We start from the raw sequence: 26,238 nt of genomic DNA, 5'->3' as shown, positions 1-26,238 counted from the left end.
CTTCAGAGATTCTGCTTGTTATCATCAGGTGTCTTCAATAATGATCAATCATCACTAAATTAATCACTTAATTATCTCATTAACTTCAACAATCTTGAGTGTGGACTCATATACACTCCCAGGAGTGTTAATTTAACACTGGAGTTTTTGCTGTGTACAAAGAGCCGTAGTTAACTGACAAGCTGAGCCATATCGCATTAAATATCGCTGGCGATACGTCCGCGATATTAATGCGATATGGCTCAGCTTGTCAGTTAACTACGGCTCTTTGTAGTAAATGCTACTCCATCTGAAAGCAGGTGAAGGCAATTTACTACTAATCAAGGAACCGGCTTTACTGACGAGATGCGCATAACAATCTCATGATATATATCGCCCAGCCCTAATTGGGACACATTTTGTCATTGAGATGACTAGGAAAATGTGTCCCAATCAACCTGAATTCACCCCTAAAGAAAATGAAAAGCACACTCAAAGATGCTCTCATGAAAAATGCAGAAAATATATGTAATAAATACATTTTCTTTCTTTATCTTGTTTGTATGAAGGTTATCAACAGCAGCTGGGTTTCCGTAAATCAGATGGATCTTACGCTACCTGGGTACTCAGGCCGAGCAGCACATGGTAAAGTCGGTTTGTTTCGTTTCATGCCTGATTTTGCTTGTCTTACATATTTTATTATTTAACATTGTTTTAATAGTAAAAAATCATTATTACTTGATTTTTATTTGATTTATTTATATCTTTCTGTTTGTCTGTTTTTAAGGCTGACTGCATATGTTGCTAAAGTCTTCTCCATGGCCAATAACTTAATTGATATAGAGGAAAATGTGATCTGCAGCGCCTTCAAGTGGCTGGTTCTCCACAAACAACTGGCAGACGGCTCCTTTAAAGAGGATTCACCTGTAATTAGTGGAGAGATGGTGGTAAGTTGAATGTGGTCTGTTTGTGCTCACCTGTGTTCAGAAAAGATAATAATAATCCAGAACCAGGTATTTATTTCTCTGTTGTCAGTAGTAACACACAAAATACCAGAGGTGGAAAGTCCAGGGGTCAGAAAGTAAAAGTCCTGCCATATGTTTATTCCACCCATGAACTCACACAGCAAAAACTCCAGTGTTACACCACCAAAACATAACCAACACCACCTGTTCACCTTTTCTCTTTGTTCATCTGGCTGTTATAATTCAGTTACAGCAGCCAAACAAAATCTAAAGTTAAACATTTAAAGGTCATACTGAGGAGGACTTTTACTTTCTGAACCTGGACTTTCCACCTCTGCGAAATACTCACTATAATGAACTAACCATTGTAAAAAATAAAATCTGTCTATAAAAACTGTCAGCTATGGCTGCCAAACAATATCCATAAAATATCCTAATTGAAATAACGTGGAAAAAACTGAAACAGAAATTTTCCTTAAATGTTTTATAGAAACAGGGTTCTTGCAGGTTTCAGTTAGTCAAATTTAAGACCTTTTTAAGACATTTTAAGGCCATAAAGATTGAAATTTAAGACCTACACGACGCATTACCAAATAAATGTTCAAATCAAAGAATTCATTTTATTTCAATGAATTCAGTAATTGAAAAAGCATTCATTTAATTTACAAATAAATCACATTAGCAACCTTCCTCCACACCCAACAACGCGTGTCAGAACAGAATCAGATATATTTTTTTTTATAGAAAATTGTACTTTGCATATTACCGGTATACTGTAAAAAAACCCCACATAATTAGTTGATTTTAGTTGATCATAGTTGATGATAACTAGAGATGAAATGGCATGAACATTTAATTTCATGATTATAATGACAAAAATGATCATGGTTATCACAGAATCCTGTTCAAAAAGTATTAATACTACACAATGAAGTTTTATGTCGAAAACCAGCAAATAACAAATTAATTTAGCATCAATATGCACTTTTTGTTTACATAAACATTAAAATAATACCATTAAAAATTAACATTTTTAAAGTGTTGTGCATGTTATACTAACATATACTATATATGTACAAGTTAAAATAAAGGTTTGACAAAAAAGGTTTTATAAAAAGATAAACCTAAATATTTCAGACTTTAAATAATTTTTCATAAAAAGAATGAGTCCAAAAAGATAAATTACTGACATTTACAATGCACTTTAGCTTATCTTTTATTATTAATAGTAAAATTCGGTCCTATTTTCCCGTCTGGCGTTGCTATGCAACCATGCCCTGCGTCTCCACAATGACAAAGAAGTTTTAGTGGCTAATGGATTTCCACCACCGAAAACGCTTGCTGTAGCTCTGCCACAAGATTTATTTACGGAGAAAAGAAAAACACCCGTAGTGTTTGGGTGCACCCCCATCCTTGATGTTGACTGAGACAGCGCCTGGAAAAAACGAGCGCGTCGCTTCTATTATGAGCACGCTTACCGCGCGCCTACATTTGAACGAACTTGAGCGCGCAAAAGACGCGATATGTGAACGGCCTCTTGGCGAGCGACCTCCAATCAGGCCGCGAGCGACGTGTTGGAGACCCCAGCACTAGAGCTCTGCTTTGTAGGCTACGACTCGATACTTTTTGCTACTTTATAATAATTTTCTGCGGCCAGCGTTTCTGGAAATAAACGAGGGTAAACACTTTTTAAGACCTGACTAAATGAAATTTAAGACCGCGGATGAAAATATGGCCGTTTTTAAGACTTTTTAAGGCCTTAAATTTAAAGTTCAGAATTTTAGACTTTTTAAGACTTTTTAAGACCCCGCGGGAACCCTGTAGAAAAAACACTTATTTTACAGCTATTTTTTGAATTATTACGATCAAACACTTTAAAAAAGAATGTAAAAACGGTCAAATTTCTGCATTCCGGATGAGGGTGGGGAGAGCGTTCCACCAGCATGGAACCGTGAATGAGAATGTTCTGGAAAGTGATTTTGTGGCTTTCTGTGATGAAACCACGAGACGTCGCTCGTTGACCGATTGTAGGCTTCTGGTAGGGATGTAGACTCGTAGGAGTGAGTGAAAGTAAGAGGGAGCTGAGCCTGTGATAGATATGTAAGCATTCTGGCTGCTTTAACTGTGTGTCTCTGAAACATGGCAAAGAATGCAAGAGTAAATCAGATCAGATGATGTTAGGTATTTTTTAGTGATGTCATCATGTAGTGGCCTGATTTATTCATACCACCTGAACTCTAATATCTGATTAAGTCGTTAAATATTAGTTGTTAACTTTGCAATACTGCTGTGATACTCTGAACGAATTTATGAAGCCATCATACCGAACATTTTTCGACAAGATCATATAGACACGCATCCAGGAAATGCACACTTTAGAACCATTTTAAACACAGAGACCGTCGTGGCGTTCTCGTGAACTCATGTCAGAGGCCCACACAAAAGAAAATTAATAGTTGAATAAAGTTTATATATATATATTCATTCATTCATTCATTCATTCATTCATTCATTTGCACACAAAAAGTATTCTCGTCGCTTGATAAGCTTAAGGTTGAGCCACTGTAGTCACTTGGACTATTTTAACAATGTTTTTACTAACTTTTCTGGGATGGCAGATATCAATTACATTGCAGCCAATGAAGGAGTGAGACAGGTCTCACATGTCATCAAAAATATCTTAATTTGTGTTCCAAAGATAAACTAAAGTCTTAGGGGGTTGGATCAACATTAGGGTGAATAATTACTGAAAAACATTTTGGGTGAACTAACTCTTCAACAATCCAGGATTTCTATAGCATGACATCCTGCAGCATTTTAATTAGAAAGGCTTAAATATTTAATATATATATATATTAATATATATATTGTTATATATATTTTATTGGGGAAACTCCCTTTCCTCGATTTACTGAAGCCTATAATGTAAAACGCATTTTGCAGCGGCACAGCGACTTTCCACCTCTGTATTTTTCTTTCAAACACTTATCATTTCACTTCAGAAGCCATTGATCCATCCATTGGGATCATATGGATTACCATGGTTATTGCTTTATGCGCTGTTTGATGGTTCAACCTTTAGGAACCCATGAGCTTGTATTAGCAGAGCGTATTTATTTTTCTAAAAACTTTTGTCTGTTTTCATCTGTAATTTGTGTTCATGGAGGTAAAAGATTAATAAATGGTGAGGATTCCCTGGGAGAAATCCTAGGTGAGATTTCTGGGTGTACTTTATTTTAACAATACAGAATAGCAAGATGCATGAGATTCCTTCTTAAGATTCATCAGTGGAAAGAAAGAAGAAGAGGAACAAGTAGGTTCAGTTTGATTTGACTTGAAACAAGAAAGCCCAAACTAAAACAGCTGCACTTTTATGCACTGACATGTGCTCAGTTATATATATATAAAGCCTTTATGTATTGGTACATAAGCTACACAGCAAAATCCCCAGTGTTAAATTAACACTGCTCAGTGTTTATATGAGCCCACACTCAGAGTGTTATAAGTAATATGAGATAATTTAGTGATTAATTGAGTGATGATTGACCATTATTAAAGACACTTGATGTTAACAAGCAGAATCAGCAAAGGAGAAAATCAGAAATTGTATGTCACCATTGTGGTGATCAGTGTTTGCTTTAGTTGGGCTCTTTAAATGTTTAACTTTAGATTTTGTTTAACTGCTGTAACTGAGATATAACATCAGATGAACAAAGAGAAAAAGTGATCCGGCAATGTTGGTTATTTTATAACTTAATCATTATTTAACCTAAATCACTGAACTCATTTAGAGTCTAGTCTCAGATCTAGGTACACATTATTGATTATAGTAGCACTGTCCTTGTACTGCATAATATTTGTAGGATTTCTTGAAAAAAAAAAAAATACAAAACTTATATTAATTGTTAAAACATAACCAACACCATCAGATCACATTTTCTCTTTGTTCATCTGACTGTTATATCTCAGTTACAGCAACCAAAATGTAAGGATTTAAAGGTGCAGTCTGTAAGAATAACAACTAGTGGTCAAATAGGTACTGCAGTCCAATTCAAAATATCAGAGATCGTCGTTTCTCCCGCACCCTGCTCCTCAGACTGGACGGCGCTCACTTGGGTTGCCCATTCGAGCGCAATGGACAATGAAAATTGGCAAATTGGCAACGTGCAGTATCACAGACCATAACAAAAACAAACATTCCAGCCTGGAAACGTACATTTCAAAATAACTGGCTGTAGAAGTGTTTTTCAGAGAAACGAGTATGTGAACTTAGCATGTTTCCTCAATATATGCAAACATATTATGGTATGTTTATGCTTTAGTAGAGTGAAAACGTTACATACAGCACCTTTAAGGGTCAAGAGCCCAACTAAAGCAAACACTGATTATCATAATGGTGATTTAAAAATATTGATTTTCTCCTTCAGTGATTCTGCTTGTTCAACCCGGTCTCACCCCAAAACGTCATGTACTGACGGGTCTTGACCATACGGCAACATACGACGAAAAGGGTACCCCTAAAACGTCCATATGAGACGAAGACATAAGCGCACCAGCAGCGCTTCCTAGCGGTACCCTAACGCATACCTAAACCTACCCATAACCCGAATCGTCACATATGGACGTTTTAGGGGTACCCTTTTCGTCGTATGTTGCCGTATGGTCAAGACCCGTCAGTACGTGACGTTTTGGGGTGAGACTGTGTTAGCTTGTTCACATAAAAAAAAAAAAAAAAAAAATTCAATAATGCTCATTCATCACTCAAATTGTTATTGAATGATTAAAACCCACACATAATATGATTGTTTTGTGATATAGTCTGTTTATGTGTGCTTTATTCCAGGGTGATGTACAAGGTAAAGATGCTGATGCCTCTCTGACGGCCTTTGTTGTGATTGCCATGCAAGAGGGCAGAGGGATCTGTGCTGGCTCAGTTGGTGTATGTCAATTTGTTTCACCTCCAGTGGCCGCTCTGGGATTTCTAAAATAGAGGAAGCACAGTAATAATAGCGGTCTTGGGATCCTCTCCTAAAACATTTTTGAAATATTATTATCTGCTTTAAAATGTCTTTTTGAATCACTTTTAGACATAAAATGTAACAAAAAAAAAAAAAAAAAAAAATGAAACTTGCAGCAAGGAAATATAAATATAATTTCACTCACCTTGCCTTTCACCTGAAGAAAAAATCCATCCTTCTATTCTTTTTTTAATGTCTGTGTTAGGCCTTTTATTAAAGCTGACTGCCTGTAGTTAACTTAGGCGTGGGGTCTTCCTTCGTTTATAATTTGCAGCTTCTGCTAGAATGGAATCTTGTTAAATTTGTTGGCGAGCAAATATTCAATATTTCATCTCTCCATAATTAAGGTAGTTAATTGCTAAGTTAGATTAGCAGCGGGAACAGTTTAAAATATTATCACGTAATTTATGTCTCTGCCATGTAGTTTTTCTCAGCACTTACTGCTGAAAGTGAAATGCTTGATTGTGATTGGCTATTTTCTTTTAGTAACGGAAGGAAAAGTCTCCAGCTATGGATATGCCTCCGCATCTCTATCCCCTCAGACTCGCATAATTGCACCGTTTTCTGATTTGGACATTCAGGGAAGAGCAGCGGTGGTTCAGACTTCATTGATATTTTATGGTGTTACAATGGTGAATTTACAAACAAGACATTCACATTCTGAGATATGAAATGAAATGAATAACAGAGAATTTTATTAATATTAAATCGTCCTTCTCCACCTAAACATTTCAGACTCTTATTTCCTCCTGAATCAATGGCAATGTAAACGCAGCTAAACCTGGATGTCACTTCATATTTTAGTGCTTAATCCTGTTCTATGCACACACAGTTCATTGATTTACAGGCACCAAAAAATCGGTAGTGGAAATAAAAACAATTCTATCGTAAAAATAAAGCAAATGCTATATTTTGAAAATAAGACCAAAATATCGCAATCTGCAACAGCTTGACTCATAACTGGACTGATTTTATAGAATTAATTCCATTAAGTCCATGGAATTAAGTACATAAAGTGACTCCATAATAAAGTAACTTTTATAATTATTAGTGGACAAGGCAACACTTTGAAGCATCTTTCCAAGCATAAACCAAACACAGGGTCTCTTTCAAAGGTGGTTTAGTAAAAAAGTGCTGGACAGAACCAATTTGTGGTTGCTAATTTTACTTTCGTCTAAAATAGTAGATACCAAAGGGGTTAAATGATTCAAGGCAAGCAAAATTAATTATATATGACTTCATTACTGTATAAAACCTTTTTTCTGCCATTTGACTGTATTATTTATGGACCCTTATGACAAAGTTAATCTAAAGAATTGTGGTGGGTGAAGTCATACAGGTAACAACATAAATTAACCTTGAAGACTTGGTGAATTATACAGTATGTTGTAGGATGCAGATCTGAGATCTTTTAACCTCTTACACACACTTTATAGAGTCTGCATGAAAGTATCAGGAGGGCTGTTGCATTCTTAGAAGGTCGACTTCCACAACTGACCAATCCTTGCGCTGTTGCGATGACGTCCTACACCATGGCCAATGCTGAAAAACTCAATAAAGACATCTTGATGAAACATTCCACCAAAGGAGATGGTCAGTAACAAGTCATAAAAAAGTGTTTTGCTTTATACAGCATGGAATAATTCTAATCCAAACCCAGTGTAAATAATGGAAAAATTATAAAATTTTGTAGTGTAATGATTGCAACAAGCAACACAGTCCTGTCATTATTCCTGCTTTGTGTTTGAATCAGCCGGTAGGTCCTGGACTGTCGCTGGACAGCATCATCACTCAATGGAGGCGACGGCCTATGCTGTGCTGGCACTTGTGAAGGCCAAAGACTTTGATAAAGCAGGAGAGGCAGTGCTCTGGCTGCGTTCACAACAGTATGGTGGATATAGCACCACACAGGTACAGTAACATCTCATCATCTGACTGTGATAAACTGATGCAGAACTTGTCTTTGAATGCTGTTCTGCACTTTCTAGGCGACCATCATGGTGTTCCAGGCCGTGGCAGAGTATCACACGCAGGTGAAGCAACAAAACTTCCATCTGGACGTGGAGCTGTCAGTGGCAGGAAGAATCAGACCTGTCAGATTTACCATTAAAAGACGCAATTTGCATCTTACACAGTTATACAAGGTGAGGATTAAACTCATCAACCTGCTTCAAAATGTGTGTTGCTCATATCAATTGAATGATTTTTGTATCATAGTAAGTGAGGAATTTTGGGAGTTTTGTCATTTGTCATCCATATTTAATTGTCTACATCAAATGTGTTGTGTTTGGTCAATAAAGTCTTCAGGTATCTCTACTATATCATGGAATTGATTATCCTGCTGACTCGAGTACATGTGTTCACTCAACAGTTGGAGATCAACATGGACTTCAATGTGACAGCTAGAGGAACTGGAACAGCCACTCTCTCAGTGAGTGTTCATGAGCGTTTATACGGTCAACAGCAAGATTAAAGCATTTGAACACACTGTTAGACCTTACCAGTTTTTTTTTACAGTATAATACTGGCAGCACTGTATTATACAGTATGTTACTGTAAAAATGCACTAAATTAAAACTCAAATTAACTAATTACACTTGCAGAAACCGACTGCCTTAAATTGACCAACTGTCATTTAAATGTATTAACTCAAATTTATAATGCATTAATAATGTGAGCAAAGTATTACTGTGAACGTCTTTCATTTGAGACCACTAAAAGACTATTGTACATAAAGAGATTTCCACTGGACCAGCAACTACACAGTCACTGTCTGTTAAATAAAGCAACATGCAGCAAATCATCAATGTTTCTAGATCTTCTCCTGGACTGAAGCACAGGCTCTACTCTTCAGCACAATGGTGACCCAAAAAATACATTTTACAGTAAACTATTGGCAACAGTGTTGCCAGTATATACCTGTTTTTTAACTTACAGTTTATTACTGTTAAAATACATTTTGTGGGTGTGTCTTTTTATCTGTTAACCCTTTCATCCCCACAGGAAAATCCACACTACAAAGAGTAAAAGTAACATTGACAGTGTTACAGTGAGATAATTAAGGGAATATGTAAGTGAATGTTGAGCATTAGTGATGAACACCTGCTGTTAACAAGCAGAATCACTGAAGGAAAGTAAAATCATCATATAGCCTGTTCAATCACTAACCTCATTTACAGTTTAATCCTGTATCAAAAGTGTTACATTACCACCACTGTTAAACTACAGCAATGAGTTACAATGATGATTTTTTTAACACATCATGCACAACCAATGAAACAGAGCTACACTGCATTGTAGAAACACAGAGATATCACAAATTAGCATGTGAATCTCAACAATGGTGGCAATATTTTTTTATTCATGCAGCAATGCATGCTGGGAGTTTTATACTATCCTGAAACCCAGCATGCATTGCGACATGAAACTTTTGATTGTCACCATTGTTGAGATTCATGTGCTGATTGTTGATGTCTGTGTGTCTGAGATAGGCAGGAGTTCAAAATGTTTTAATGCACTATATGACTTCAATATCCTTCAGAATAACTGGTTTCAGAAATATTGCTGTATTTTATGTTGTCGATTAACAGATATACTATAAATATTATATACCCATAAATTCAAAGCTTATATTCTGGTTGTGATCAGAGAATTAGATATGTCCAGGACGATTATGACATCATCTCAACAGCCTAAAACACCTGATCATCTTCCTCTTCCTCTATTTCTTGCCATAACAAATGTGTTTTATGAACACACAGTAGCAGCCAGAGATAATCTAATGTTATAAAGTCAAGGGTCAAGAGACCAACTAAAGCAAACACTGATCTCCATCATGGTGACAACAAACTTGATTATTTTCAATAAAATATCAAAAACTAAATATCTGCTAATTCTCAACAAGAACTTTTGTACATGTATGAAATAAATCATAAACTGGTTTCACACTCAATGGCTGGAAGTCATTTGTAGTTCTTGTGTTTCTCTTTTTTTCAGTTCTTGTTTCTCTGTCCTTCAGTGATTCTGCTTATCAGGTGTTCATCAGTGTCTCAATTCACTTACTTCTTTTCATTCACTCTGTCAAGGGGACTATATTAGTGAACTAATGTAGGGAATAGTGAATGAGGGAATAGGGTGTGATTGGGAAAACAGCCTCTGAGTGTCGATTTTGAGCACTGTTGATTTACAGTATATTCCTGTAGGCTATTTTTGTTTTCTTAGGTATATTGCTGTTTTAATGGAAAAAGGTATGCTATTGTCAGAATTTGGCCTTTTTTTACAGCAAGAGTTAACAGTGCATCTAATCTGAGACGTGCTGCTCTTTTCAGGTTCTGACGCTGTACTACGCCAGACCTGTTGAGAAGAAGTCTGACTGTACACTCTTTGATCTGACTGTTAAAATGGAAAAAGCCCCTGAAAGTAAGATTGACAAAGAGGCCTTTCTTCAGCACTTTATAAACATTAAGGCTTTTCACACTGTGCTTAACCCTGGGTTATCGTCACTCTAACCCTGTTTAGGAACATTTGACACTTTAAACTACAACTACAATGACATTAGAAGTGGGTTAGCACTGCTTTCTACATGGATCATGAAACATTAAACATGATAACACAGGATTATGTTTACCAACGGGCTAGACTGACCCAGGGTTCACTTTTTCACAATTTCAAAAAAAAATTACGCACTACATCTTCATTTTAATGAAATTTATTTTTATATTCCCTTTGGAAAGGGAAGACTTGACTTGAACTAAAACCACCAAATACTTTTGTTTCCTTTTAGCAAAACCAGGAGCCACTGCAAGTTACAACTTCATTATGGATTTCTTGTATGTGAACAAATACCCCAATTTTTATTTTATTTTTTTGTCAAGAAACCATTTAATTTGTAATCAATCAGCATGTGCTCATTTAGGCTGTTTTCACACTTGATTTGTTTACTGTCCCACATTCGCTGTATGTTTGCTTCATGAACGCGAGCACCAGGGACAGTTAGATAATGATTTCAGGGGAGTCTCCAGTTTCACTGCGTTCTGACACGGAAAAAAGAGTTTATTCAGAGTCAAGTCAAGTCATCTTCATTTATATAGCACTTTTAACAATGTAGATTGATTCAAAGCAGCTTTACAGAGATAAACGTATAATTTAATGTAAGATTGTTTTAGCTTTATAGCGGTTCTTTAATAAAGTTATTTTCCAGCTAAAGTTAGTTTTGATTGATTCGCTTCCGTCGAAACGATCATTTGTTATTAAATTTGGGGCCGCTAAGACGACACCATTCTCTCTACACAGACTTTAAACGCGAACCTGTGAGAAACGCTGATGGCGGTCACATGCGCATTAAGAATTGGTTCTATAGTTATGTGCGTTTGAAAATATGTGCGCAGCTTTGTAATTCCCTATAACAAACCAAGCCTAAACAAGGTACTGGTGTTTCCTTATAGTGTTGATACAGAATTTTATTTTATTTTATCAATCAATTCGGGGTAGGTACGTAAATTGAGTTTCCCGACAACGCTTTATCTGTAGGGTGGTAAAGGGATCCTCCATAGGGAGAGACTAGTTGGCACTTCAGCACTGCGTTGTCATCGGTCTAGGCGAAGGTCCTTCATCAGATCTGGATACGGCCTGGATCCGGCAGGCTGCAGGAAAACCTCGGGATAAACAAAGACACTAAAATTAGCGTAGATGCCATTCTTCTCATGATGTAACGAGTACATCAGGATTTATGGGAAGTGTTCCCGGTTCCAGCTGACCTAATCTATGCAGCCTAACATTGAATTATAGAAGTCTATAATGTATTATGTGAATGCTAGGTCATAGAGATGTGTCTTTAATCTGGTTTTGAACTGACAGAGTGTGTCTGCTTCCCGGACAATGGTAGGAAGACTGTTCCAGAGTTTTGGTGCTAAATAGGAGAAGGATCTACCGCCAGCAGTCGATTTTGATATTCTAGGTATTATCAACTGGCCGGAATTTTGAGATTGCAATAGACGTGAAGGACTATAAAGCGTTAAGAGGTCGCTCAAGTACTGCGGAGCTAAACCATTTAGTGCTTTGTAAGTAATCAGCAATATTTTTAAATTGATGCGATGTTTAAGCTTGAGTTAGCAAACTGTACTTTTTATATAATTTATGTAACTAGATGTACCGCATGGCGGTACAAAATATGACCGCCGCTCAGGCCTGCACTGGCTTTCCACAAAAAGAAATGACGTGGAGCAATTTGGCTGTATTGCGTGTTTATGTATATACCTAAAAAAAGTAGTAGTATGTGCATGTCTGTCTGTGTGTGTGTGTATGTGTGTGTGTTTGTGTATGTGTGTGTCTGTGTCTGTGCATGTGGATTTGTATGTGTGTGTGTATGGGTGTGTGTCTGTGCGTGTGGATGTCAGTGTGTGTGCATGCTTGCGTTTGTTTGTATTCCTGCATGTGTGTGTGTGACAGTTAGGGTTGCCAACTTCAGAAAAGGAAAATGCGGGACAATCGTGGTTATTTATAGGAAAATGAGGGACACTCAAAATATTTGTACTGTATCACACAGTGTACGTCATTTCAGTGTCTGCAGTTAAGTTTGTGTTTAAAAGGTTATCAGACATAAACACATTTGTATTGCTTAACCTATTTATGTATTTAATTCTAAAAATAATTTTAATGTCATACATGAAAAAAGTCACATTACAAACAAACCATAGTTCAAAATAACAGCATTTATCTAAAATAGAAAGCTTTTTTAACATTATACACTAGGCTTACAGTTCAAAAGTTTGGGGTTAGTAAGATTATTTTTTGGGGAAAAAAATAAAGAAAGTAATTGCCTACTTTTATTCAGCAAGGATGCATTACATTAATCAAAAGTGACAGTTAAGATAATGTTACAAAAGCTTTCTATGTACTTTCTAAAAGCTTTAAAACATTAATAATAATCAGAAATGTTTTTTGAGCATATTATTCCCTCAGGTAGATTACATGTTTTCTTGCGTGGCTGGATGTTAGACTCATGAACAATAATCACGTTGTTTGCATTCGCCAAAATTGATTAGCCGAAATCAAAACGTGGACAGTGAAAGGAAATTACCGTTAGCGCGAGACGAGTCCGGCTTGAAGCGGAAGCGACCAGACGGCAGAGGATGTTCGCAAATCAAACAATGATTTGTCTCAAAACAGTGATTAAAAAAAGCTGTGATTGGATGATGACAGGTGTCGGTGATCATTCTCAAGTGTCGTGGTCAGCACTGCTGCTGTTGCTGTTGTATCAGTCAGTGGTTTATCAGCTTGTCAAAAAACGGGACACGGGATGTCACGCAAGGGACAAATAAATTAGGCCCAAAATGCGTGACGTCCCGCCTAATTCGGGACAGTTGGCAACCTTAGTTACAGTATCATCCTAAACCAGCAACCCTTCGCTCAACACCACCATCTACAGGCCGATGAGTGTACAGTCACTAAATGTGCACATAAATGAATTTATTTTATACCCCCCCATGGATGAAATTCTACGAAACTTGGCATACCCCCAGAGGATGTCAAGTTAATCATACACATGAAATATGGTGCAGTTCTGAACATCTCAATAGGGGCGATTAAAGCAGAATAATATTGCATTTTCATTTTTTATGGGAGGGGCGCAAATCACAAATGACTGATTATGGGCTAGGTTGATGTGGGCCCTTAAGAGCAACATACCATCAAAATTTCTTCATCCTCGGTGCCACGGTTCAGGTAGTTATTTAGGAAAAACTGCATTTTTTCGGGTTTGGGGGGGCCCAGCGCGGGGGGGGAGTGGCCCCCGGGGACCAAACGAAATTTTTCCGTAAAAGTCTAGTAGACCAACATACCATAAAAAATTCGTCATCCTCGGTGCCACGGTTCAGGTAGTTATTTAGGAAAAACTGCATTTTTTGGGTTTGGGGGGGCCCAGCGCGGGGGGGGGAGTGGCCCCCGGGGACCAAACGAAATTTTTCCGTACAAGTCTAGTGGGGCTACATGCCCACCAAATTTCATGTTCCCCGGTGTTTCGGTGTCCCTGGTATCGTTGACGAAAAATTCACGGGGGCCCCAGCGCGGGGGGGGAAGTGGCCCCCGGGGACCAAACAAAATTTTTCCGTAAAAGTCTAGTAGACCAACATACCATAAAAAATTCTTCATCCTCGGTGCCACGGTTCAGGTAGTTATTTAGGAAAAACTGCATTTTTTTGGGTTTGGGGGGGCCCAGCGCGGGGGGGGAGTGGCCCCCGGGGACCAAACGAAATTTTTCCGTACAAGTCTAGTGGGGCTACATGCCCACCTAATTTCATGTTCCCCGGTGTTTCGGTGTCCCTGGTATCGTTGACGGAAAATTCAGTAAGGTGACGAAAAAAAAAAAAAAAAAAAAAACTTTGACAATCCCTATATGACCGCTTTCGCTAGCTACGCTAGCGGCGGTCATAATAAATAGAACCTTATTGTAAAGTGTTACTGATTAGTTATACACCGATTCAGACGTCTCCTGAGTTCACTGCTGGAAAGATCAGTTGTTTTAACCATTCATTAAAATGAATCGGTTCAAAGGAGTCATTAGTTCGGGAATTGGATGTGTCGTGCGCGTTGTGATTATCCCAGCAGTTAGGACATGGACATCCAAGATTTGTGCCAACATAGAAAACATTTCATCACTGGATAGTTTTATTTCGTTTAATTAAAGTGTTGTTTTATGTCAGCTGAATGTCCGGAACGCTTTTCAGAGAAGATAAGGAAACTTATTTAGCACAATTTACACCCAGCAGTAATTCAGGAAAAAAAAAAAAAATCTCTGAATGCTCCACATGAAACTTTGGTCTTCCGACCTTTTACCACCGTGTCGATTTATTTTGATTAATATGTGCGAGGGAGAGAGAGCAACACAGCGCCTAGTTTGGAGACGGTGAAGTCGTTTACACAGAGAGTGCGCGCGCGCGACCGGCTCTCTCTCTCTCGTTCTAGCTGTAGTTTTAAGCGTGCAGGGCAACCACCCAGTAGAGCATTACAATAATCTAGCCTTGAGGTCATGAACGCATGAACTAATTGTTCCGCATTTGTCAATGAGAGCATATGGCGTAATTTAGATATATTTTTAAGATGGAAAAATGTGGTTTTACAGATACTAGACACGTGACTTTCAAATGAAAGATTGGTATCAAAGAGCACACCCAGGTTCCTAACCGAAGACGAAGACTTAACAGAGCAGCCATCAAGTGTTAGACAGTATTCTAGATTATTACGTGAGGAAGTTTTTTGTCCAATAATTAGAATCTCTGTTTTTTCAGAATTTAGTAGTAGGAAATTACTAGTCATCCAATTTTTTATATCAGCTATGCATTCTGTTAATTTAGTGAATTGGTAAGTTTCATTAGGTTTCGAAGAAATATAGAGCTGAGTATCGCCGGCATAACAGTGAAAGCTAATTCCATGTTTCCTAATGATATCTCCTAATGGTAGCATGTACAGAGTGATGAGCATGAACATTAACTACCACGATGTAGTATGATTTAAACCATATAGTGTAATTCCACTAATGCCAACATAGTTTTCTAGTCTATTTAAAAGAATGTTGTGGTCAATGGTGTCAAATGCAGCACTAAGATCGAGTAACACTAATAGAGAGATACAACCACGATCGGATGATAAGAGTAAATCATTTGTGACTCTAACGAGAGCAGTCTCAGTACTATGGTACGGTCTAAATCCTGACTGGAAATCCTCGCAGATATCATTTCTTTCAAGAAAGGAACACACAGTTGTGAAGACACTGCTTTTTCTAGTATCTTTGACAGAAAAGGTAGATTCGAGATCGGCCTGTAATTGACTAATTCTGTAGGATCAAGTTGCGTTTTTTAACAAGCGGTTTAATCATAGCCAGTTTAAAGGTTTTTGGTACATATCCTAGAGACAAAGATGAATTAATGATAGTAAGAAGAGGATCTATGACCTCTGGAAGCATCTCTTTCAGTAGCTTAGTCGGTATAGGGTCTAACATACATGTTGTAGATTTAGATGATTTAACGAGTGTAGTAAATTCTTCCTCTCCTATAGCAACGAATGAATCAAATTTTTCCTCAGGGAGACTACAATGCACTGCCTGATGCGATACTGTAGTAGACGGTTGCATAGTTACAGTATAATTTTGTCCCTGATATTATCAATCTTATAAGTGAAGAAGTTCATAAAGTCATTACCGCTGTGCTGCTTGGAAACTTCTGTGTTTGAAGCTTTCTTTTTCGTTAGTTTAGCCACTGTTTCAAATAAATACCTAGGATTATGTTTATTTTCTTCTAATAGGGTTGAAAAATAAGCAGATCTAGCAGCTTTTAGAGCCTCTCTGTAAGCAATCGAGCTCTCCTTCCATGAAATGCGAAATACCTCTAGTTTTGTTTTCGTCCAGTTGCGCTCCATTTTTCTGGCTGCTCTCTTAAGGGCCCGAGTGTGCTCGTTGTACCACGGCGTTGGACTATTTTCTATCTTCTTTAAGCGATGTTAAATGTTAAAAGAGAGAGTTAAATGTTTCTGTCGCAATATCAAGTTCCTCTAAGCTATCCGGGATGCTGAGATGATGAAACTGATCAGGAAGATTATTAATAAAGCAATCTTTAGTGGCAGAAGTGATAGGTCTAACATATTTGAAACACGGAGTCGGCTTTGCAGCCTTGGCTAAATGTAATTTACACGAGACTAGATAATGATCTGAGATGTCATCGCTCTGCTGCAGAATTTCAACGGCATCAACATCTATTCCATATGATAATATTAGATCTAGATATGATTATGACGATGTGTAGGTCCTGACACGTGTTGTCTAACTCCAATTGAGTTTACAATGTCTTTAAATGCCAAACCCAATGCATCTTTTTCATTATCAATGTGTATATTAAAATCACCAACAATTAGTACTTTATCTGCAGTCAATATTAATTCTGATAGAAAGTCCGCAAATTCTTTGATACAGTCTGCCCTGGTGGCCTGTATACAGTAGCCAGCACAAATCTCAAACGTGATTTATCATTTATACTATATATTTTTACATTAAGCACTAACACTTCAAAATAATTATATTTAAAACTTGATTTCTTAGTGGTTTTGAAAATAATACTATAAATTACAGCAACGAGGCTCATGTTTATAACAGTAATCTTGCGGGGTGGACTCATTTAAAGTAATGTAATCGTTTGGTTTTAGCCAGGTTTCTGTCAAACACAGCACATCTAGGTTATTATCTGAAATCATATCATTAAAAATGGGTGCTTTTGAAGTAAGCGATCGAATATTCAGCAACCCAAGCTTTAGTATTTGCTCATCTGTATTATAGCTGTTTTTTATTTGTTGAACATCAATTAAATTTTTAACCTTAGTTGGGTTTAAACGTTTTTTGGATTTCCAAATTCGGGGAATCTTCAGAGACAAGCAGCTCTACATTATACTACAATATAAGAAATCTGACATCAAACGGACTCAGGTTTGCATGTAAAGCTCTAGTGTGAAAGCAGCCTTAAACACAGAATTAGTTGATGGAGGAAAACTGAAGACTTACGAAACCTGTTAATAAAACCCGCACTTTATCTCCATCTTTACAGCTACAAAAATGATAAAACTGATGCCACTATGACTATTCTGGACATTGGCATACCGACAGGATTTGATGTTGAAGAAAATGATCTTAAAGAGGTATTATGATGATAAACTGATGCAGAATTGCCTCACATCTGCAGATAGGCCATAAAACATGTTGGTCATCATGTGATGCATTAGTTATTTTTCTCATGTTCTTGCCCTCAGTTGTCCACGGGGAAGGAGAGATACATTCAGAAATATGAAAAGAATAAAGTGCTGTCAGAGCGAGGATCCCTCATCCTCTACTTGGATAAGGTATTTCAAACAACTTCTGTTGCCCGATGATGTCAAAAACTGATTTTTTAAAATTTATTTTATCATGAAACCAAATTTATTTTCAAGTCTGTGATATTGTTTTGCTTAATATCACAGTATTGTTGAATTCTAGATTCGGTTTGGCTATTGTTCCAAGATGCTCATTATCTGTAAGGGCATGTGGTTCCACGTAACTTTGGTACATTACAGACTGCTTATCAGAATCATATTTCACATGATACTTGAATATATAGATCTAAATTATGTTTACATGTATATTTTTTCTATCAGCTATGCAAAGTAGAATACTGTCTTTGTAGTGTAATTGCAGCTGTACTTTGTTAAATGAATGCAAGAAAGAAACACCAATCACAATTCAAATGCAAATAATTTTGACTACAAAAATTGTTTTAAATTTGACCCACAATATTAGTTTTTAGTTATTAGTTGTCGCTTGTGCAAATGTTAATGTGGGTAGTTTCCATTGTACAATTTGATATTTAATATCATGTAAATTTGCTTTAATTTTTTTGTCTCATTAGGTTTCTCATAAAGTGACAGAAAGACTTGCCTTCAGAATGCAAAAGATGTTTAATGTCGGTCTGCTTCAACCTGCTGCCGTCACAATATATGAATATTACTCACCAGGTGAGCTGTTGCTGCACGTACACACACTATTTCTCTTATCTATAAAACAATTAAACTGAAGCTCTCAAATTAACATGTTAATTCAGTGCCATTAAGTATTAACATTTGAATGTTCCTCCAAAACTCTTTTCTCCACTGTCCCTCACACTGAAGACTGTTGAAAAGGGCGACAGGAAGAGTGCAGAGCTAGCTCTTCCATGTGATGAGAGTGTGGATGAGATAACCAAATGATAGGGAATGGTAGGGATTAAATAATAGGGATCTACTTATTTTTGGTTTGCATGGTTTGGTTTGAGTTCCAAGTATATAAATCTATCAATTTCCAAAAGAAATATGCATGTAAATAGCAAAGAAAATCATAATTTTATAGAAAAATTACTTTTTTGACCGTTTTCCATTGTGGTACAGCGTTGCCATATAGCAACATTTCCTTAGAGCCACCCCAAACAACAAGGAACTCAGAGGTTATTCAAGATTATAGTCAAAAACACTCAACAGGGCCAAAACCATGGAACAGATAATCAAAGGAGCACTCAGAAATGCAGTTGTGACTTAGTAATGAATGACTGAAGAATTGTTATATAATATTATGAACAAGTGTTAAAAAATTGCTCTGTAAAATAATGGTTATCTGCTGGCAGATGTGGTGGCCAGCAATGTACTCTTATTTAGAGGCCTTTACCGTTAATTTACAGCTCTCCTTTTTAACAGTATGTTACCGTAAAGATTCCTTGGAAGGTAACTCGTATCATTTGGGAAACCGATTGTTTCAAACATTTTTTTACTAATTTATAGTGATTTGAGTGCACTGAAAATGCTGTTTTTCTACAGTTTTATGCCATAAATTAATTTACAGTTTATTACCGTTAAATTACGCTTCACCCTGTTTTTTTTTTTAAACACACAAGTGTTGGAGTAATACTGAAGCAGTGTTGAAGTTAATGATATAATTCAGTGATTAATTAAGTGATGATTGAGCATTAGTGATGAACATCTGAGGTTAACAAGCAGAATCACTGAAGGACAGACGATTAACAAGAACAGAAAAAGTGAAACACAAGAACTACAACTGACTTCAGCCACAGAAGACATGAAATCTCTGAAGATCTCAGCAGAAGAGGATTAAACAACTCCAAAAAATAGCATTACCAGCTTCACTTATTACTTATTAAACCTGTGTGTGTTTGTTTCAGATGCACGCTGTACAAAGTTCTACCACCCTGAAAGGGCAGATGGCGCTATATACAGACTGTGTAAGGGAGATATGTGCAAGTGTGCAGAAGGTATTATCACACACACATAATAGTATAAAGTGACCATATCCAGAAGTGTTGTAGTTGTTGTTGTTTTTTGGTTAACTGCAGTGTAATTTTAAATATTAAATTATGATTTTTTTTATTATTATTACCGTATTCTTGTATACAAATGAGGAAACAAACAATTTGTGAGCATGTGTGTGATTACAAGTGTATATGTGTGTATAAACATGAACTCCTCTGAACACAGAAAACTGCTCTTACCAGAAGAAAAACATACCAAAAGAACAAGAGTATGAACGTATGAATAATGCCTGTGGATTTGGCATGAGTTATGGTAAATGCATTCAGTTCTCTGTGTTAATTCACTGTCATACTTTAATCAGGATTCATTATTTACAACCCCCCCCCCCCCATATTGTTCTAGTTTTTCAGTTGAACACAAAAAGAAAACACACGCTGCTCTTATAGTGAACAACTGAATGAAGCTTGTGTATCCAAAAAATCGAGAGCACTACCAAAAATATAAATCAGACAAAATGCTAAAAAAGCAAAACACAGATGTGACATGTTCACTTTTCATAGTGACACAGAGCATGTCTGTTAAGCTCCAAAAATGGCAAACACAGTGAAAAATGGATAAGTTGACTTTTACTTTACACGTTTTCCATATCGCCTGAAACCAAATGAAAGCTTTGTGAGAGGAACAAACCCAAATTTCACTTTTAAATCACTGTAAATCTTCCCTTCCACTGTGCTTTTAACTCAAGAACAGAATCATTCAGTCAGTGAGCCGTCTGATCACATGGAGTTCTTGAACGTTCGACTTCTGCCACTGAAATACAATCTAATCAGTTATTATGCCAATAACAATATTACACTTATGTTTGACAGTTTATAAAGTGAAAGTGGATAAGATGGATCTGGCACATGACTCTGACATCTATCACTTGAAGGTGGAGCAGGTGCTGAGAGAAGGTACGGTTCAACGTTCTCTCCATGCTCATGAACTGCATATGAAATGTGTCTGATTCTTGTTTAATGCATTTTTTTTCTCTCAGATATTCAGCATGAGGCTAATTTAAATTGCAGAGAAAGTGTGTCCTAAACACTGTTCTGTCCTGTAGGCACTGATGAGGATGTTGAGGGGAAAGTCAGACCATTTTTGGGTCGTCCCGGTTGCAGAGAGAGTTTAGGATTGAAACAAGGCAAGTCGTACCTCATCATAGGCAAATCCGAAGACCTGCCAAGGCCCGGAGGAACGTAAGTGTCCACTCTGTGTCTGTGAATAACAGGATTTGCCTGAACTTTATGTATTTAAAGTCTTTACAAGGTTGTTCATGGCTCAATGATGGGATAGTTTTATTTATTTATTTAATTTTTTTTTCTCAAAATGCATTTTAAATAACCTAAAATAGACTTGAATACACTTGGGGGGAAAAGTAAAAACAAATACTAAATTATTTGAATACAAATCATCTGTGATGAACTTGAGTTTATGTGGGGTTTATAGTCAAAAATGTGTAGGTGGTGTAACTGTCCAGTGATTAACTCTTTCCCCGCCATTGACAGATTTTTCCGAAAATTTCTGGTAATGCATGTTTTCACTGTTATACGGTAGGGAGCGCTATTACACATCTTCTGGAAAACTACAGAATCTCCTGATCAAGCGATAGAAGCATTGCTTGCGCACGTAAAATAACGTGATCATTAAACAGCATATAAATCAAAACTGCCTAACGTTACTGAATGAAATGTCGACCCATGAAGAGGAAGCGACTGTGAAGCTTTGGCGGTGTTAATGGACTCGATCAACTCCATCTGTGTTTTGATCATCATTCTGAATCCGATCTGGACGAGATCTTCAAGTCTTCAAACATGTGATTTTATCAGATTTTTGTTCAAAATGTTGCTTTTTTTATAAACTATCCCACATCCAAGTGTTGATTAAAGGTCCCATTCCATGGATAATTTTATTATTTTATAATGTTTCCTGGGTTGCCCTTATAATGTTAGTATGTTTTTTAGATCAAAATTTTTTATAATTTAGAAATAAAAGGCATATTTCCTAGCCTGATTTCATCACCTGATTTGAACGCTCTGTTTGAAGGGGCGTGTCTGCTGTGAGACTTCAATGTAAACGCCCACTGCTGTGATTGGCTGACATGCTTGCATATGAAATATCTGGCATTACATGTGGAACTATCTGGAAAACTTTTGCTATTACAGCTATTATACGTTTTTACTATTACAGCTATCGGGATTAACGAATCGTGAGAAGTTTCTTTAAGTATTTAGATCTATTTCAATCACATAAAAGGTTGCAGTGATGAGCATTGAGCAGATGACAGTCTGTTGATCACGTGAAAAAAGATCTTATCATTGCAACGCAGTTTCTGCACTCTCACTAATGATTTCACCAATGCAAACATGAGGTATATAAATACAGTAAGAGATTCGTTGTGCAGTGTAACAGCGTCATTGATTTCATAACGAGTTTTGGCAAGTGTCCAGATAAACTCGCGCTGTGTTATTGACAGCTTGGGCGATTGGAAAGGGATTGTTCTTTGATCGCTTTCTGTATATTAATCACAGTTTAAGTAAGATTATTTGCATCCTACTAAGATAAATGATGTGAAGTTGATCGCTACTTCCATAGTAAATCACTACTTACCGCTTGCTGGAATGTAGTTGAAATTGTCCCCTTCGTCAGTATGAAACGCTGAGAGAAGTCTGCTTGATATTATCCCAGGTTAGAAAAACAGTCCGTGGTGAAATGGACAGAGCAAACTAACAACTTCGAATTAAACTTTTGCGGTATCCGATTATAGATAAACATCAACCACGTCTGTCGTTCGCCATCAATACGCCTGTGTTCCTGTGGGCGGAGGTTAGTCAAAACACGGTTCTAGTGACGTCATTAAAGAAGGAAGTAGAGGCATGTAGTTCAAACCGGACGTTTTTTGTAGGCGACTTCTGTTAAATAAAATATCTTGCTTGGCATTGAACTTTGAGCTTTATAATTTTACAGATATTATTTATACTCTAACAACAACATTACACACTAACTAAAGTTTGAAACATGGGATCACGAAGAACGGGACAAAAAACAGAATGCAAGAAGCAATTTTTTTTTTTTTTATAAATAAAGCAGGCTCTGTTATTTTGATATATTAAATGTTCAGATTTACCTGGTGGCAGGTAAAATGTTAAAGGGGGGAAAAATCTGATTATAAGGCAGTAGGCTAATTCTTAGAAAATAAACATTGGCATAAGTAAAAAAAATTAATACAAGACAAAAAAAGCTATTTTGTTTGTAAAATACGAATATATGAAAAACTTTTGCCTGCCAAAACAAAGACAGCACGATGTAAGCATTATACTGGAATCTATTTGTGACAAGAAAAACCATACAACTGAGAAGACTCCATTAGACAGTAATATCTCTATATCATGTATTTTGACCTGTTATTAAAATGTTTTGTTCAGGTGAAACAGAATGTGTATTAAATGATTGTCAAAAATGTATAAAAACAACACGAATAGAAAGAATTCTTCCTTTATCACTGTGGAAATCCATATTGTACATTGAAAGGTTGCATGTGCTTCGTAAATGTATACAGTGTAGTTAAGTCTGTAATTTTATTCTGTTGTTTTAGTCTGCACTACATCTTTGAAGAGCACACCTGGGTTGAATACTGGCCGACAAGAGAGGAAAGTCAAACTCCACAATACAGGGATCAGTACATCGGCATCTCTGAGCTCCAGGATAAACTCCTGAGAGATGGATGTGATCCATAATTATACATTTGTTGATTACAGGAAATTAAACATCATCTCTTACATACTCTCAATAAATATGAGCTAAAATACTTTGTAATTATGTCAAATAAATAAATGAAAGGTAATGAAATTTGAAAATGTTCATTTTAGACTGCTGATTATCATGGTGTAATATACAGTGCCTTGCAAGAATATTTTAATTACTTTTTCCAATCTGAATCACAAATCCAACATTATAATTTGTTTTGTGTGATATTTTAAATGTGTATCTCATTTTAATAATCATAAGATACTTTAAAGCAAAATCTGCTCAGTGTTTATATAATCCACACTCTCAGAGTGTTATAAGTAACACTGAAGCAGTGTTAAAGTAAATTAGATAATTAAGAGATTAATTAAGTAATGATGACATTACTGAAGACACCTGATGTTAACAAGCAGAATCACTGAAATTTAAATGGTCCGGATGATTATTCCTGACATGTGCTTTCTGACAGGAGTTGATGTGGACAATAAAAGATATTGAAGATGTATTGGGATGCAGTGATGCCTCACATCTGTATAGCAATGAGTAAATTACTCCTTTCTAGAGCACTCAAGAAGCAAAACCTCACAAGCACTGCTGTGTGGAGATGTTCAGGTCTGGAAACTGGTTTAGAAAAGGAAAATAACACATCACACAGAAGGGGCATTTTGATCATCTGGCGTATTGAGTTTTTCTTATTGCCCTTGGTTGTACAGAGATACATTCAGAAATTTAAGTTGGACAAAAGTGCTTCACAATCGTCTATGCAGATAGAAATTGATGACAGGCCAGTTTCTCTCAGCGCACATACAGAAATGCATGATGACCCAGATCTGGACTACAGACATGAGCCACTGGCACAATCATAGCCAAATAATAACTCATACCCTTACTGAAAGAACATATATTTCCATATATATTAAATGGCTTAAATATGTTCAAAAATATATGAAATAATAGATTGCGTTAATATATTACAATATATTGAATAATTAAGAAATTGCCGCTTTTCATATATTGAAAAATATGTGAATATATTTACACTGTAAAATGTAATTAGTTGAGTAGTGTTAGAAAACTTGAGGAAACTGATTGCTATAAATTTCTCAAGAATGTTTTACTCAAAGTTGCTAATACAAAGACATAAAGAGTGTTCAGAAAATAATAGACTCTGCATTTATTTGTGTTTTTTAAACAGCAAATACTTAGTGCATGTCTGAAACGCAACTGAATAAACTAAAGAAAACTAGTTTATTAGTTTACAATAAAAAAAAATAAAATAATAACTTACAGTAGTAAATAGACATCACTGCAATACAGTAACTGCTTTTTAAATAAAGCAACATGCAGCATCTCATCAAGGTTTGTAGATCTTCTCCTGGACTGAAGCTCAGGCTCTACTCTTCACCACAATGGTGACCCACAAAACTCAACAGAAACCCTTTAAATCCCAACAGAACATTAAACTCTAACAGATCTGTGAAGATCTCAGCAGAGAAGGATTAAACAACTCCACAAACAGCATTACCAGCTTCACTTATTACTAACCAGACTGACTTTATTTCTGTCAGACGTCTACAGAAATTCTTATTGAGAATTAATAGAGGTTTAGATGTTGATGTTCTATTATTTCGTCATGGAGTGTTTGCTTTAGTTTGTGACCCTTGACTTTTAGACACACATTTTCTCTGGCTGCTGTACCTGTGTTTGTAAGACACATTTGTTATGGCAGGAAAAGCCAAAAGACAACACATTCAGTATCCAGTGTTTGTGAGGTGTTATTAATTTTTATATTTTTGATTATACACAGAATGAGATCCAGGAATGTCATAATCATTTGTAAAGAATTTTGAATGCATAATAAGACACATTTCATCTACTGTAGCCTTCAGACACAAAGAGACATCAAGAATCAGCGAATGAATCTCTAGAATGGTGATGATCAAAAGCTTCATGCTGCAATGCATGCTGGGTACATCTCACATTGTGACTATAGTATGAGCACACAGAAGTGTGCTGTGGCTGTGAGGTTACACTTTTAGCTCCCTGTGAGATCAAACTGTGAACACATCACGAGTATCTGAGAGTTCATGGTGAGATCAAATTGTTGACTGTGAGGGTTGCTCATTTCACAACTTAACCAGTTTAGTTGATATCACCGCTATTTTAAACAATTGTGAATGTTTCCTGTTATGAAAAAAGGCTTCAATTTAGGTTTTGATAAAGACTCTGAAATTATTACAGACTTTACTATTACAGAGTAAATGATTAAGAAATGACATCACAACAGTGTATGTGTAGTTAAATCTCCATACTTTTGCCAATTATGTCTTCTTCATGTGCACGTTTGTGAATAATGTAACATCACATCATTTTTCTCTTTTTATTCTATTCGTAAATGCAAAATACCTTGAGTAACTTTTAGCTTTGACAGCATGCTAAATGTGCAATGTGTTACTGTGGTTGATCATTTTAGTCACTTGTAATTCATTTGTAACATTTTAATTGTGGTGGTAATCTTGTAGACTGTCACTAGGACATTGTGAAGGTACTGCCCCTTTAATAGTGAAAGTGAAAGTGTTTTCGGTCGTATCGTGTAACCCCCCGCGCCACTGTTAAGTGTCCTATTCCTGTGAAAGTAAATCTGGCAGCGAAATGATCAGGGCACGACATCCCATCACACTGAC

The 26,238-nt window shown here is 36.5% G+C and overlaps 1 protein-coding gene across 2 annotated transcripts in view; it reads left to right on the top strand.

Annotated features, from left to right (window-relative positions):
• LOC311077820 (complement C3-like) overlaps positions 1–24,057 on the top strand; it is a 55,732-nt gene extending 31,675 nt beyond the window's left edge. For both annotated transcript variants that reach the window (XM_084106450.1, XM_084106449.1), the window contains 17 exons: positions 549–624; positions 767–926; positions 5,788–5,883; positions 7,399–7,555; positions 7,716–7,873; positions 7,951–8,106; positions 8,334–8,393; positions 10,291–10,381; positions 10,746–10,791; positions 17,548–17,638; positions 17,750–17,839; positions 18,382–18,487; positions 19,681–19,770; positions 19,994–20,080; positions 20,638–20,721; positions 20,871–21,006; positions 23,403–24,057. In XM_084106450.1, coding sequence (XP_083962576.1) covers positions 549–624; positions 767–926; positions 5,788–5,883; positions 7,399–7,555; positions 7,716–7,873; positions 7,951–8,106; positions 8,334–8,393; positions 10,291–10,381; positions 10,746–10,791; positions 17,548–17,638; positions 17,750–17,839; positions 18,382–18,487; positions 19,681–19,770; positions 19,994–20,080; positions 20,638–20,721; positions 20,871–21,006; positions 23,403–23,544 — 1,826 coding nt within the window. In that variant the 3' untranslated portion in view covers positions 23,545–24,057. The remainder of the gene's footprint in view (positions 1–548; positions 625–766; positions 927–5,787; positions 5,884–7,398; positions 7,556–7,715; positions 7,874–7,950; positions 8,107–8,333; positions 8,394–10,290; positions 10,382–10,745; positions 10,792–17,547; positions 17,639–17,749; positions 17,840–18,381; positions 18,488–19,680; positions 19,771–19,993; positions 20,081–20,637; positions 20,722–20,870; positions 21,007–23,402) is intronic.
• The last annotated feature ends 2,181 nt before the right edge of the window (positions 24,058–26,238 follow it).

Source organism: Abramis brama, assembly GCF_963993115.1.
Source record: "Abramis brama genome assembly, chromosome: 2".
Taxonomy (NCBI): Eukaryota; Metazoa; Chordata; class Actinopteri; order Cypriniformes; family Leuciscidae; genus Abramis; species Abramis brama.
This window is presented reverse-complemented; position numbering and strand designations above follow the sequence as displayed.